The sequence below is a fragment of the Mus caroli genome, unplaced genomic scaffold, assembly GCF_978045245.1.
Source record: "Mus caroli unplaced genomic scaffold, Mus_caroli_1 scaffold_11, whole genome shotgun sequence".
Lineage (NCBI taxonomy): Eukaryota > Metazoa > Chordata > Mammalia > Rodentia > Muridae > Mus > Mus caroli.
In genome coordinates this window covers 71,130,583-71,143,149 of record NW_028227266.1, presented here as the reverse complement: position 1 = coordinate 71,143,149, position 12,567 = coordinate 71,130,583, and the positions used below count along the sequence as shown (strand labels likewise).

Here is a 12,567-nt window from a genome sequence, read left to right as displayed (position 1 = left end):
CATTACAGATGGTTGTGAGCCACCATGTGGTTGCTGGGAATTGAACTCAGGACCTCTGGAAGAGCAGTCAGTCCTCTTAACTGCTGAGCCATCTCTCCAGCCCCTAAAAAAAAAAAACATTTTTTAAATGAAGAAATGATTAGACTTTTAGTTAATTATAGTTTCACTTCTTTTTCTCTAGCCAAAGACCAAAAACACTGGTCCTGTAAACAAGATTCAAAACAGACTCCACTCTGCAGATAAAGAAAGGAAAACAAATTCAAGGTACAGCACGGTTTGACATGTGAGAGTCTGTTCTACTCCTCTGCGGCTCACAGTGTCTGCATTCTCAGTATGGACTTTCTGTTTCTCCCGATTTCTATAAAGCTCCCAATACAAAGCGACTGCATCATACTCAGTAATGCAGTTAGTGTTCTCTAAAACAAACTCACTACCTTCTCATACAGATTCCTGCCATTCTAATGAGACACTATTGAACCTGGGACTGAGATCTGGGTTTTGTTTAAAGATTTTTTTTTAATGTGTGTTTCTATGAGTGTTTGCATGAATGTGTGCCATGTACAGGTGGGATCCCTCTGAGGTCAGAAGAGGGTATCAGATCCCCAGAGTTACCAACAGTTGTGACCTGCACTTAGGTGCTGGGAGCCAAACCTGGTTCCTCTGCAAGAACAAGTGCTCCTGACTGGTAAGCTATCTTTCTAGCCCTTGGACCTGGGTTTTCGAGTCATTCTGTCAGGTTCTTGTAAATTGATTAGATTGTCTTCTAGTTCTGTACTTCTTGACAGATGCCATCTATTTAGTTTGTGAGATGGATGGAATAGTTCGATATGGTATAAATTAGATTGTATCAAAATTTTAACTTACATTCTGCTGTTTTTGTTGTTTTTAAAGATTATGAGACTACCTTTAAGATCATAAACATGTTTTCATGAGACTGGCTTTTTTTGTTTGTTTGTTTGTTTTTGGTTTTTGGTTTTTCGAGACAGGGTTTCTCTGTGTAGCCCTGGCTGTCCTGGAACTCACTCTGTAGACCAGGCCGGCCTTGAACTCAGAATCCGCCTGCCTCTGCCTCCCAAGTGCTGGGATTAAAGGCGTGCGCCACCGCCACCTGGCTTGAGACTGGCTTTTTTAATAAAAGGAAAAGAGTTTGGATGTACTAACCGGTAAGCTGTTAAATCTTTGAGTCTGCGGTTTACCCAGGCTGCTAATTACATTATAATAATGTGGAAATCTTTAGTAACGCTTGTGCCTTTTAATTGCTTCAAAGGCAAAACAATAGAATTGAAGGGGCAGAAGATAGAATTAATAAAAACCAGCCTGAAGAGATCATTGGCTAAACTGCATATCCCACTGCAGGATTAATCCCCTTGTCCTGGGCTCCCAGTCAGTGTTTAAATAAAGGGGGTGACTGCGAGAGCTTAGGAGCATTTGCTGTCCTGTTAAAGGTCATCTGGGCTTCAGAATCACAGTCTGGGTGACATCCCAGTGTATTTGACCTGGTCCAGTCTTTAATGCTTTTGGGAGTGAGTTTCATTCCCTAATTCTTTCTCCAGTTAATGTTAAAAGTCAATTCCAACATTTTTTGTCACCTCTGATTCTTGTCAGAGTGTGTTTCCCTACGTGGTAAACAAATGTTAGGTGTGAGGACATGGTCATTGTTTCTCAGGATGGGGTGCCATCACCTGGACATTTCTTCTCCAGAAGCAAAATTAAAACTGTAGGCTGGATGTGACCAGTAGCCCTGCGTGTGCCCATCAGAAAGACTGAATGCCTCCTCAGACTCTTAGGACAAAGTCCTGGAAAGTCTCCACCGTAGCTGTCATCGTGTTTACACTTTACAACATGTCTGCCTGGTTGTTTTGGAGCACAGCTCCACCTCCTTTCCACCATTCTGTTTCTGCTCATGTATGCCCGTGTGTTTTATTTCTTAGTGCTAAACTGAAATATCCTGACGGGCAGACTGCCAATGATGTGGCCATCCCAGACGATTTCTCAGACTTCTCCCTTGCCAAGACGATTAGCAGGATTGAAGGGCAGCTGGATGAGGACGGCTTGCCCGAGTGTGCAGAGGACGACAGCTTCTGTGGTGTGAGTAAGGACATTGGGACAGGTAGGGTTTCTTTTCTTCATAGCTTTTCCCTTAACATTACAGTTACTTAGTTAGAAAAAAGATTTGGGGAAACTGTTTCTTTAAAAATGTATCACGATTTATGGATTTGTGTCTAGATAATAATAACGTACAGTCATGTAAAGGATGGAGGGAAGGATGGAGAGTCTAGATGAAGCAATGTTGTTGACCAAGGGTGGTGGCGTGAGTGCACTGAACTTCCCTCTGCTTTCATCTCTGTCGGATATTTTGTATTGTAAAAAGTCATGACTATAGTATTGTTTTGGGTTTTTTTGACGTTTTCAAGTGAAATTAAAATGTTGTATAGCTTATCACTGGAATGAAGTTTCTCTGAATTCCTTTTATTTTTATTATGTTGTTTATTATATGTTAAATTGATATATATTTGAAAAGGATAATTTAATTGATTAGCAACACATAAGTAATCAAATGAGTTTTTTAATGAATATAATTTCCTTTCTGATTAGCTTAGACTCTGCATGTAACTAGCAAAAGACTGAGGTGGGTTTTTTGTTTTTTTGTTTTTTTTTTTGTTAAGACTGAGTTTTTAATTATCTAAAAGTATTGTATTCGTTAGCAGCAGTGCCTCTAAAATTACTGAAATTGTGAGGATCCACCTGTGCTGTTGGGACAAAAACCAGAACAATTGGAATGAGTAAGCATAGTTACTGTGAACTGTCATTTGGCTGTGAAATGAGCGGGTGTGCACTATGGTTAGCTGTGACTCCAATCTGGCTCCTGAGCCCCTCTGTGATAGCAGTGTCTCCATTTGAAAATGAGTTTGTCAAATGATGTCTTGAACCTAGCTAATATATCACAAGAGGCTGACAGTATCTGAGGCAGAGGGTCCTTCAGAGCAGTGTTGTTTGAGCTCAATACAGACCAGCAGTCACGTCTCAGCTGTGCTTAGCCATTCAGCCAGGGTGCTGGACAGTCAGTGGTCACCAAGGTCAGTGGCAGATTCCCTTATTGCTAGGATACATGGCTTGTATGCATTGCACTACATTGGAGACCGGCCTTTGCAGAGCTGTCTGGGGCCTGGGTTTTTATGGTTCTTGTGAAGCTTGCACACTTTTCGGCCCATGCTCCTCATTGATGTGGGTTTCCTGTGCAGTCCCAGGGCATTGCTTGTTCCACCCAGGTGCTTGCTTCTCCTGTCAGCGTGTTTTGATTGTTGGGTGTTTAGCAGGAGTTTTAGTTTTAAAAGTTTACTACAGATGATCGTGAAGTTTATCTCTGAACTTTATACTGAAGAGTCCTAACAGGTTGTGTGTGTAATGATGATCAAACTAGTGCTCTAGTTGGTCACAGTGGGAAGCAATTCAGTTATGCATTTGTAGCATCACCTGACCTAGTCAAGCCCCTGGAACTAGTAGAAGGAAGAACAATAATGAATCAGGAAGTTGGTTGTTACTCTTCAGATGCCTTCCAGGGTGTGCTGGGCAGATGTTTGTTCCTGGAGACAGTCACCCACTGCCCTGTTACAGGACAGAGATGTAGAAATCCAGGACCAGCAACAGGCTTTACCATGAACAGTGCAGTAACACTGTCTCGGTGCCTTCCTTCTTCAGTGTGCTTGACCTGGGAGAGTATCCTGTACTCCAGGAGCTTGCTTGGCATGTCTGGGTTATGGTTGAACTGAATGAGTCAGTTTGGGAGCACAGACTGTAAGATATTGAAAATTCATTTTTGCTAGAGAAAATGTTTATTTCTGTCAAATTCTTGGACATTGCCAACCTGAGACTGATATCAATTCTGGTTGATATTGTTTGGATCACTGTAGTAGATGTGAGACCGGTCTGTAAATGTGCAAGAACGCCAGTTTGTAGTGTGGTTCTTAGAAGAAGGAGTTTCTGTCTGGTCCCTCTGCCCTTACCCACTCTCCATGGCTGATGTGGCCACCTGTTGCTGTTCCTTTTAGTTTCCTACCTGTGGAGTGTTTAATGTTCACAGTGTTCCTGTCATGGTCTCCTGTTAGACTGTCTACTTTGGCCATATTTTACTTATAAAATATGATTTTTTAATAATTTATACCTTAGATTTGATTTTAAAAAAAAAAAGCAATCATGTCATGATTTGACTTCACAGAGGCTCAGATCCGATTTCTAAAGGCCACGCTCCATGTGATGCAGGAGGAGCTGGACAGCGTTGTGTGCGAGTGCAATAAGAAGGTAAGCTTGCGTGGCCTCTGACAGCAGTGCGCTACTGAAGATGTGACGGACAGGCAGTTTTAATTGTATTTCAGATTGCCTTATTTGGATTACAAGCTATAGTTAAATATCAGATTTGAAAATTATATATATGTATATGTATCTATATATACACATATATATATCAAACTATTCTGAAATTCTGAATTACCACAAAGCTTATAAAAATATTTTTTGAATATCTCAAAATTGTTAAAATTAGAAATCCTTATTTTTGACTTGCTAGATAAGCGTATTCAATATAAATATTTCACTATAAATGACTTCCATTTCTGATAGTGAGTATGAAATGGGCTTTATTTTTCTCAGCAAATCATGAAAATATCTCTTCCAAGACCATCTGAGGCTCTTGTTTTCTGCTGTGTGTTTTGATAGTAGATCTTGTACATTTTTCACATAATTCATAATATCATTGATTGTAGGAGGATGAAATTCAGGACTTAAAGTCCAAGGTGAAAAATTTGGAAGAAGACTGTGTGCGACAACAGCGAACAGTTACATCCCAGCAATCCCAAATAGAAAAATATAAGAATCTTTTTGAAGAAGCAAATAAAAAATGTGATGAATTACAGCAGCAGCTGTCATCAGTAGAACGGGTAAACATTTTGTCTTGTCTTCTGACCCAGTCCCCAGGACACAATGAAACTATTAGAGCTACATTCTTGTTAGCCGTTCATTTACTAATATTTACTGAAAACACCCCCTTAAACAGAATATTTGACAACTTTTTGAGGTACACATACTGTATTTCACTTTCTAGTAAAGTATGCAGTTCAGTCGGTGGCTTTAGTAGATTCATGAGTTCATGTAGCTATGACCTCACATAGAACATATTCACATTTTCCAAAAGATGTCTCTTACCCTTCATTCCTCCCCGCACATCTCCTGACCGTGCCCACCCTGGGTTTCTGCTGTGTTTATTGTCTCAGTGGACCTGTCTGTTCCTTCCACACAGACACAAAGACCTACAGTCATTGGAATTGATTTCTCTTACTGAACACAATGGCTTTTTTTTTAACTGTTCAATCATATTACAACACTAATTGTTTCATTCTTCTTTAATTGTGGAGTATACTCTATTTTGTATAACACATTTTATAATTTATTGTTTGTTTATGTATTTGTTTATCTGGCAATGCTGAGGTTGAAGGCAGCGCCTTCCTCGCAGGGAAAGTTGCCAGCTGCTCTCTAATGACTCACTTCACTTCCATCAACACAGAGGGTCCAGGCTCTCCACACCCTCACCTGCCCGTCTTCAGTTATCCTTTGGCTATAGCATCCCACTGGCATGAATGTACACACAAACATGCATGCATACAGTAAAAATCTTTACTAAAAATCATCTTTATTGGCTGGGTGTGATGACCTATGTCTTTAATCCCAGCACTTGGGATTCAGAGGCAGGTGTTGATCTTGTCATGTGCTGTGTGCTCCTCTGTGGTCTGTCTGTACCCATGACAGGACCAGGCTCTAAGGCTCTTCATGATCCCTTTTGCATCCCCTTGTTAGATGCTTGGGGATTGTGTCTGATCTTTTGCTTTGCTGCTGCTTTTTTTTTTTTTTTTTTTAAGCATGTGTTTCCAAAGGCAGAAGTTTTAAATTTTTGGTAAATTGTATATATCATTATATTCAAGTTTTCATTCTGCCCAGAAACTTTTGCCTACACCAAAGCCATGAGAATTTTTCTTTTAAGTATTTTACATAGTCTGTATAAATCAGCATCATATGAGTCATATACATGTGATCTATTTCAAGTAGAGTTTATGTGTAGTATGAAATAAATGTCCATTTTTTTCATGAAGGTAAAAACATTGTGGGAAATACTGATTTATCCCCATTTCATTACTATGTCATTGACTGTCAGGCCCAGGTCAAGGAAAACTTTTAAAACAGGTGTAAAATTGAAACCTTGAGATTTTTCTCCCATAAAATTTGACAATATGTGAATTGGTTTCTTTGAGGGGAACAACAGTGGTTTTATCTGTTTTCAGAAAGCAGTGTGTCTTCTCTGCATGCTATAAAAGTTACCAGGACAGACATAGTGTTGGGCTTGATGGTTCAGCCTTTTATTCCTTGGGGTCAAAGCACTTGGGTGACAGAGACAGATCTCTGTGAGTTTGAGGCCAGTCTGCTCTAACTAGTGAGATTGATTCCGCCCCCAAAAGAGAGTTATCAGTGTACGATTGAAAACACTTGTTTTCAAAGTTTTTACCCAGGTTTTCTCTTAGTGAGCTTACTCACATGGAGACATGCCATGTGTTCCTTTGCTGTTCGTCCCCCTTGCTGTCCTTTTCGGATTTCTGAGAAGGAAGTTACAAAGTCACCAGCAAACTGAAGGGCAAAGGTCTATGGCGTTCTTGGTGAGACTGTTGGGAGGCAGCTTTGCAGGGGGAGCTGGGAGGGAGCGATGGTTCCCAGCATAGCTGCCTCCCACAAAGCTGTGCGGAAGGGCTGCGCAGCAGATGGCAGCCAGGCGCAGCTTGGTTTGTTTAGAGACCTACATAAGGAGCAGCATGTGTTTTGTTTTGTTTTTCCCTTTAATTACTCAAAGCCACAGAGATGAGTTTCAAAGATGATGTGATATAGCCAAGGAAGAAATATTTAAAAAGACAAGTGTCTAAAGTGAGCTCTGTCTCTACAGTGATTACTGGGTTTACTGAGTGCTCTTAGGAGGCTCTGGGCCAGCCCGGCCATGTGTTGTATGGGATACGATAGAGGTGTCAATATTACAAGACAAGCCTGAGTCATTTTTTTTTTGAATTTTATTACATATTTTCCTCAATTACATTTCCAATGCTATCCCAAAAGTCCCCCATAGCGCCCCCCACTTCCCTACCCACCCATTCCCATTCTTTTGGCCCTGGCATTCCCCTATATTGGGGCATATAAAGTTTGCAAGTCCAATGGGCCTCTCCTGAGTCATTTTTAATATTTAATTATTTATATGCATGTGTATGCCTGCATGCCTGTATGTCCACCAAGGGCATATGGTTGTCTAAGGCCAGAATAGGGAATCAGATTCCTGGAACTAGAGTTACAGGCTGTTGCAAGTGGCCTAATATGAGTGTTAGCAGCAAATGTTCTTAATCACCGAGCAATCTCTTAAGCCTTTATGAAGATACTGGTAGTGTCTTTTACACGCAACTATGATGCTGGGACTACAGAAATAAAAACCGGTGATAACTTTAAAAGTTTGTACTGCAGTGGGAGAAGCAAGCAAGGAAATGGTTTTAGCACCTGCAGCAGATGCTGTGCTAAACCATTTTCTGGATGGTCTAGAAGCTCTCAAGAAAAGGTATCAAATCAAATTAGATAACAGGGGTTGTATGGGAGGAGAAAAGTCCATGTCCACAGGGAGAGATGCAAGCAGTGCCGTGGAAGACCCTGATGGAACATGCGTGGTGGGGGAGGGAGCTTTTACCACCGAGTTTATGAGGTGAGGTATTTTCTTCAAACATTAACCGTCCACTTGCAGCAGCTCAGTATCTTAGAATAATTGCACAAATACAAGGCCCCCATACTTTACAAGGTAATGCTGTTTCTGCTCAGGTTGGAGAATTCCAGTGGGGCTAATGTACAGTCCTCCCTTTATCTCTTGTTTCTTCAACAGTAGACTTGGTCAGTTCTCCAAGAGCACTGTCCATGGGCAAATGACCTCTTACATTGGCCTTTTGGAGGGTTTGCAGAAGGCCTTGAGTGAGCTAGATGTGGAGGCGCATGCCTAGAATCTCAGCGTTCAGGAGGCAGACACAAAAGGCATGAGAGTTTTAGCCCCTCCTGGGCTACACTGCAAGATTCTGACTCCAGAAAAATTAAGTTTTAAAAGTTGTGCTCCTAAAACAGATATGGAGGATAATTACACAGTATTTTGAATCAGTAGAAGGAGGCAGAAAATACTAAACAAAAAGAGCAATATTCATTGGAGCTAGAGAGATTGCTCAGTGGCTAAGAACACTGGCTGCTGTTCCAGAGGACCCAGGTTCAATTCCCAGCACTCACATAGCGGCTCACAACCGTCTGTAACTCCAGCTCCAGGAGATCCGATGCCTTCTTCTGGGCTCTGCAGGCACCAGTCATACAAGTGGTGCAGAGGCAACAGTGCATGCAGACAAAGCACCCACCCCCCACAAACACAAAAGGGTAGAAATTTAAAAAATTATAAAGGCAGTCACAACTACATTTTTAGGTGTCTTTTTCGAATACCCATTTTGGGTGAGAATCCCCTGAGAACTGTGTCTCTTGATGCTTAGCCTGCAGCCCTGTGTGAATGAAAGCAAGAAACATAGAAATGAAATAATGTCAGACATAAAAGGGAACTAATGATATTTCAATACTCCATATTTTTTAACTGCACAGGAATTAGAAAGTAAAAGAAGATTACAAAAACAGGCTGCCTCAAGTCAGAGTGCCACGGAGGTCCGTCTGAATCGAGCTCTCGAAGAAGCAGAAAAGTATAAAGTGGAGCTGAGTAAACTCAGGCAAACTAACAAGGTATGCAAAGCCAACAGCTCCAGGAGTGCTCACCGCGGGTGTGCTCACCCTTGGGAGTGCTCACCTAGAGAGTGCCCACCCCCAGAGTGCTCACCTAGGGAGTGCTCACCCCCAGAGTGCTCACCTAGAGAGTGCCCACCCCCAGAGTGCTCACCTAGGGAGTGCCCACCCCCAGAGTGCTCACCCTTGGGAGTGCTCACCTAGGGAGTGCTCACCCTTGGGAGTGCCCACCCCCAGAGTGCTCACCTAGGGAGTGCCCACCCCCAGAGTGCTCACCTAGGGAGTGCCCACCCCCAGAGTGCTCACCTAGGGAGTGCCCACCCCCAGAGTGCTCACCTAGGGTGTGCCCACCCCCAGAGTGCTCACCTAGGGAGTGCCCACCCCCAGAGTGCTCACCTAGGGAGTGCCCACCCCCAGAGTGCTCACCTAGGGAGTGCCCACCCCCAGAGTGCTCACCTAGGGTGTGCCCACCCCCAGAGTGCTCACCTAGGGAGTGCCCACCCCCAGAGTGCTCACCTAGGGTGTGCCCACCCCCAGAGTGCTCACCTAGGGAGTGCCCACCCCCAGAGTGCTCACCTAGGGAGTGCCCACCCCCAGAGTGCTCACCTAGGGAGTGCCCACCCCCAGAGTGCTCACCTAGGGAGTGCTCACCCCCAGAGTGCTCACCTAGGGAGTGCCCACCCTTGGGAGAGTGCTCACCTAGGGAGTGCCCACCCCCAGAGTGCTCACCTAGGGAGTGCCCACCCCCAGAGTGCTCACCTAGGGAGTGCTCACCCCCAGAGTGCTCACCTAGGGAGTGCTCACCCTTGGGAGTGCTCACCCTTGGGAGTGCTCACCTAGGGAGTGCTCACCCCCAGAGTGCTCACCTAGGGAGTGCCCACCCTTGGGAGTGCTCACCCTTGGGAGTGCTCACCTAGGGAGTGCCCACCCTTGGGAGTGCTCACCCTTGGGAGTGCTCACCTAGGGAGTGCTCACCCCCAGAGTGCTCACCTAGGGAGTGCCCACCCTTGGGAGAGTGCTCACCTAGGGAGTGCTCACCCTCTGGAAGCAGTGGAAACCATTGTTTGTTTACTCGTTGCAGGGAGGGGGTGAGTGGGGTGAGAGATGTGTGGAGTGGGCTGGGGCACACATACCATGGTACTCCTGGGGAGGTCAAAGGGCAGCTTCATGGAGTTGGTTCTCTCCTACATTTTCTATGCAGTTGAGGGATCAAACTTAGGTGGCAAAGCTTACACGTTAAGCCTTTACTCACAGAGCCATTTCACCAGCCCAGAAAACAGGACTTTTGAAATTAAAATTCTTCATGTCATGTTGAATGTTCAAGAGTAGGACATTTCCACTAGTTAGAACTTTATGGTTTGGCTGTTGTTGTAATTGAGTGACTGTACAACTTTGGAGGGTTTATTCTTATCTTATCTTATTCTTATCTTCATATCTTTAGAGTGGCCCATGTTCTATGCCAGATTCTTTCTGAACTTGTGGATAAACAAAGGGAAAAGAGCGCATCTTTCATATCTCACCTGCTACCTTCTTCTCTGAACCTCAGGTTTCTGCCACACGTAGGGAGGGGCTGTAGTACGGGGCCACAGTTCTGAGCGTTGAGCACCTAGAGGCTTTTTGTGAAATTCAGACCCGTAGGCCTTGGCCTTGGAGCATCTCCTCAGGTTAGGGTGAGGCTGGAAAATGGCACTCTCATCTTTGGTGGTAAGGGTTACAGGCGTGTCAGCAGAGTCCTCAGTCAGTGCCTTGATGTCTGCTGCCTGAGAGGAGGTGGACACGGACGTGAGGGCCTTTTGTTTGTTCTATAAAGTGAGTTCTGTATCAACCTGATGGGATTGCTTCCTTAGGACAATCAGTACCTTAACAATGACTTAGAGAGAAGAGCCTCAAACTGAAGGAGGGAACTCAAGTGAGCAGCGTCATGATGGAAGAAATTGAGATGAAGACAATTCATTATCTGTACTTAAAGGATAGAAGGACCTTTAAGTTGACCTATGAGCAGTTCCAGAAGCTAAGAAAGCACGTCGAGACAGACCATTACCCTCAGGAGGACACTCTGCAGGCCTTGGCTGAGGAACTCAAACTGTGGAAAGAAGTCATCAGATCCTGGTTCTTCACTCAGCGTCAAAGAGAGATGAGGCACAGACGGTTTTTGATGGGTGTCAAGGGTTGGATAACTCGCTGTCACTACTGTACAACAAGAAGGACTGCCAGGCAGAAGAACTCCAAGGAGTGCTCTCAGAATGACCCTGGACACTCCGAAGCGTTGGAAGCCTTGAAGAGGCTCAAGCTCTCTTCTGGGTACCGAAGCAGAGATGGCATGTCAGAGGATGTCTGACTTTTCAACTTCTTTGTTGGGGCAGGGGTCTGTCTACGGAAGAAGGTACATTAATAATAAAGCTTGCATTCATAGAAAAAAACCAGAAAAAAAAAAAAAAACAAAAAAAACCCAATGACTTAGAAACTGCCTCGTTTCATAGCTGATGGTGCATTCTGGATTTTCTCAGTAACACTGGCTAGAAACAGAGACTTTGGCTAGTCTTCTGACACAAGTACCAGGAGCCAGCATACGGCACCTTAACTAGAGAATTTCAGTGAGTCCATCTGAGGCCCCTCATGCTGCGGGACCGCTTGTTCCATGTTCAAAGGTCATCAGAGATGATCTACGAGAGATAAGTCATCCTCACGTACCAACACTCAGCACGCTGTTCAGATAAGAAAGTCAAGGAGAGTAACTTGCTGATTTAGTTGTTGGTCTGATTTCTCCCCCACACCCCATGTTAGGAAAATAGAAAGGGAAACTGGTTTCTTGGCAATAGGCAACTTTCCTTGTATCTAGCAATCTTGAAAATCCAAGTAATAAAACCTTGGTATATGAAAAAGTGGATATGTGCAAGATTGACACAACTTATTTCAAATTTCAAAAGCTTTTAGTGAGACCTCATCTCAAAACCAGAGAAAAGACTTTCGACTCTTTTACCTATTTGCATATTTTTAGGATTTGTCACTGGGGATGTTTAGGCTCCACAGTGGCTTTGTTTTTTCTTAGCATTTAATCTGTGTGTATGTATTCTTTGGTGAGACCTTTATATCTTCTTATTCTTTTTAGACATGTGATTAGGTAAATTAAAACTTTCAGGTCCTTATGTTTAAAACATGACAAGAAAATAGTAAGGTTTCCTTAAAATGGAACAAGATTCTCTCACAGTCATCAGAAAGTTAAAGATTTGTTTTTAAAATAATGACAAAGTTATTTTCCACAGATGCTAGGAAACAGAAAATTGGATTTTAAGGTAAAGGTAACCTTTTGAACTGAAGTCAGTCAGCCTAAACCAGATGAAGGGTTACAGGAATCTTTATTATTATTATTATTATTATTATTATTATTATTATTTTAGTGTAAGGCTGGGTGTGTGTGTGTGTGTTATATGTACAAATGTATATACACACATGTGTATTGAAGGCCAGAGGTTGACCCTGGGGGCCAGGGTTGACACTCCATCTTCTTCAATCACTCTGCCTTATTTGTTGAGACAGGGTCTTGTACTGAACCAAGAACTGCCCCGTTCCTTTCATCAACCCGAATAGACTGCTCCAGGATTGCACTGGCAATGATTTACATGGGTGCCAGGGATCCAGACTATGGTCCTCGTACTTATCCAGTGTCCAGTGACTCAATCCAAACCCTCTCTGGATGCTTCTCTTTTCTCTTCTTCTTCTTCTTCTTCTTCTTCTTCT

General features: G+C 43.4%; 1 protein-coding gene across 5 annotated transcripts in view; it reads left to right on the top strand.

The window, feature by feature from the left end:
• The window catches only part of Tex9 (testis expressed 9), a 57,598-nt gene that overhangs the window by 31,747 nt on the left and 13,284 nt on the right, over window positions 1-12,567 (top strand). For 3 of the 5 annotated variants that reach the window (XM_021172496.2, XM_021172495.2, XM_085844778.1), the window contains 5 exons: window positions 182-264; window positions 1,932-2,110; window positions 4,217-4,299; window positions 4,761-4,934; window positions 8,695-8,829. In XM_021172496.2, coding sequence (XP_021028155.1) covers window positions 182-264; window positions 1,932-2,110; window positions 4,217-4,299; window positions 4,761-4,934; window positions 8,695-8,829 — 654 coding nt within the window. Of the gene's footprint in view, window positions 1-181; window positions 265-1,931; window positions 2,111-2,708; window positions 2,784-4,216; window positions 4,300-4,760; window positions 4,935-8,694; window positions 8,830-12,567 lie in introns of those variants that run through there. The other 2 variants (XM_085844779.1, XM_085844780.1) reach the window with 2 other exon arrangements.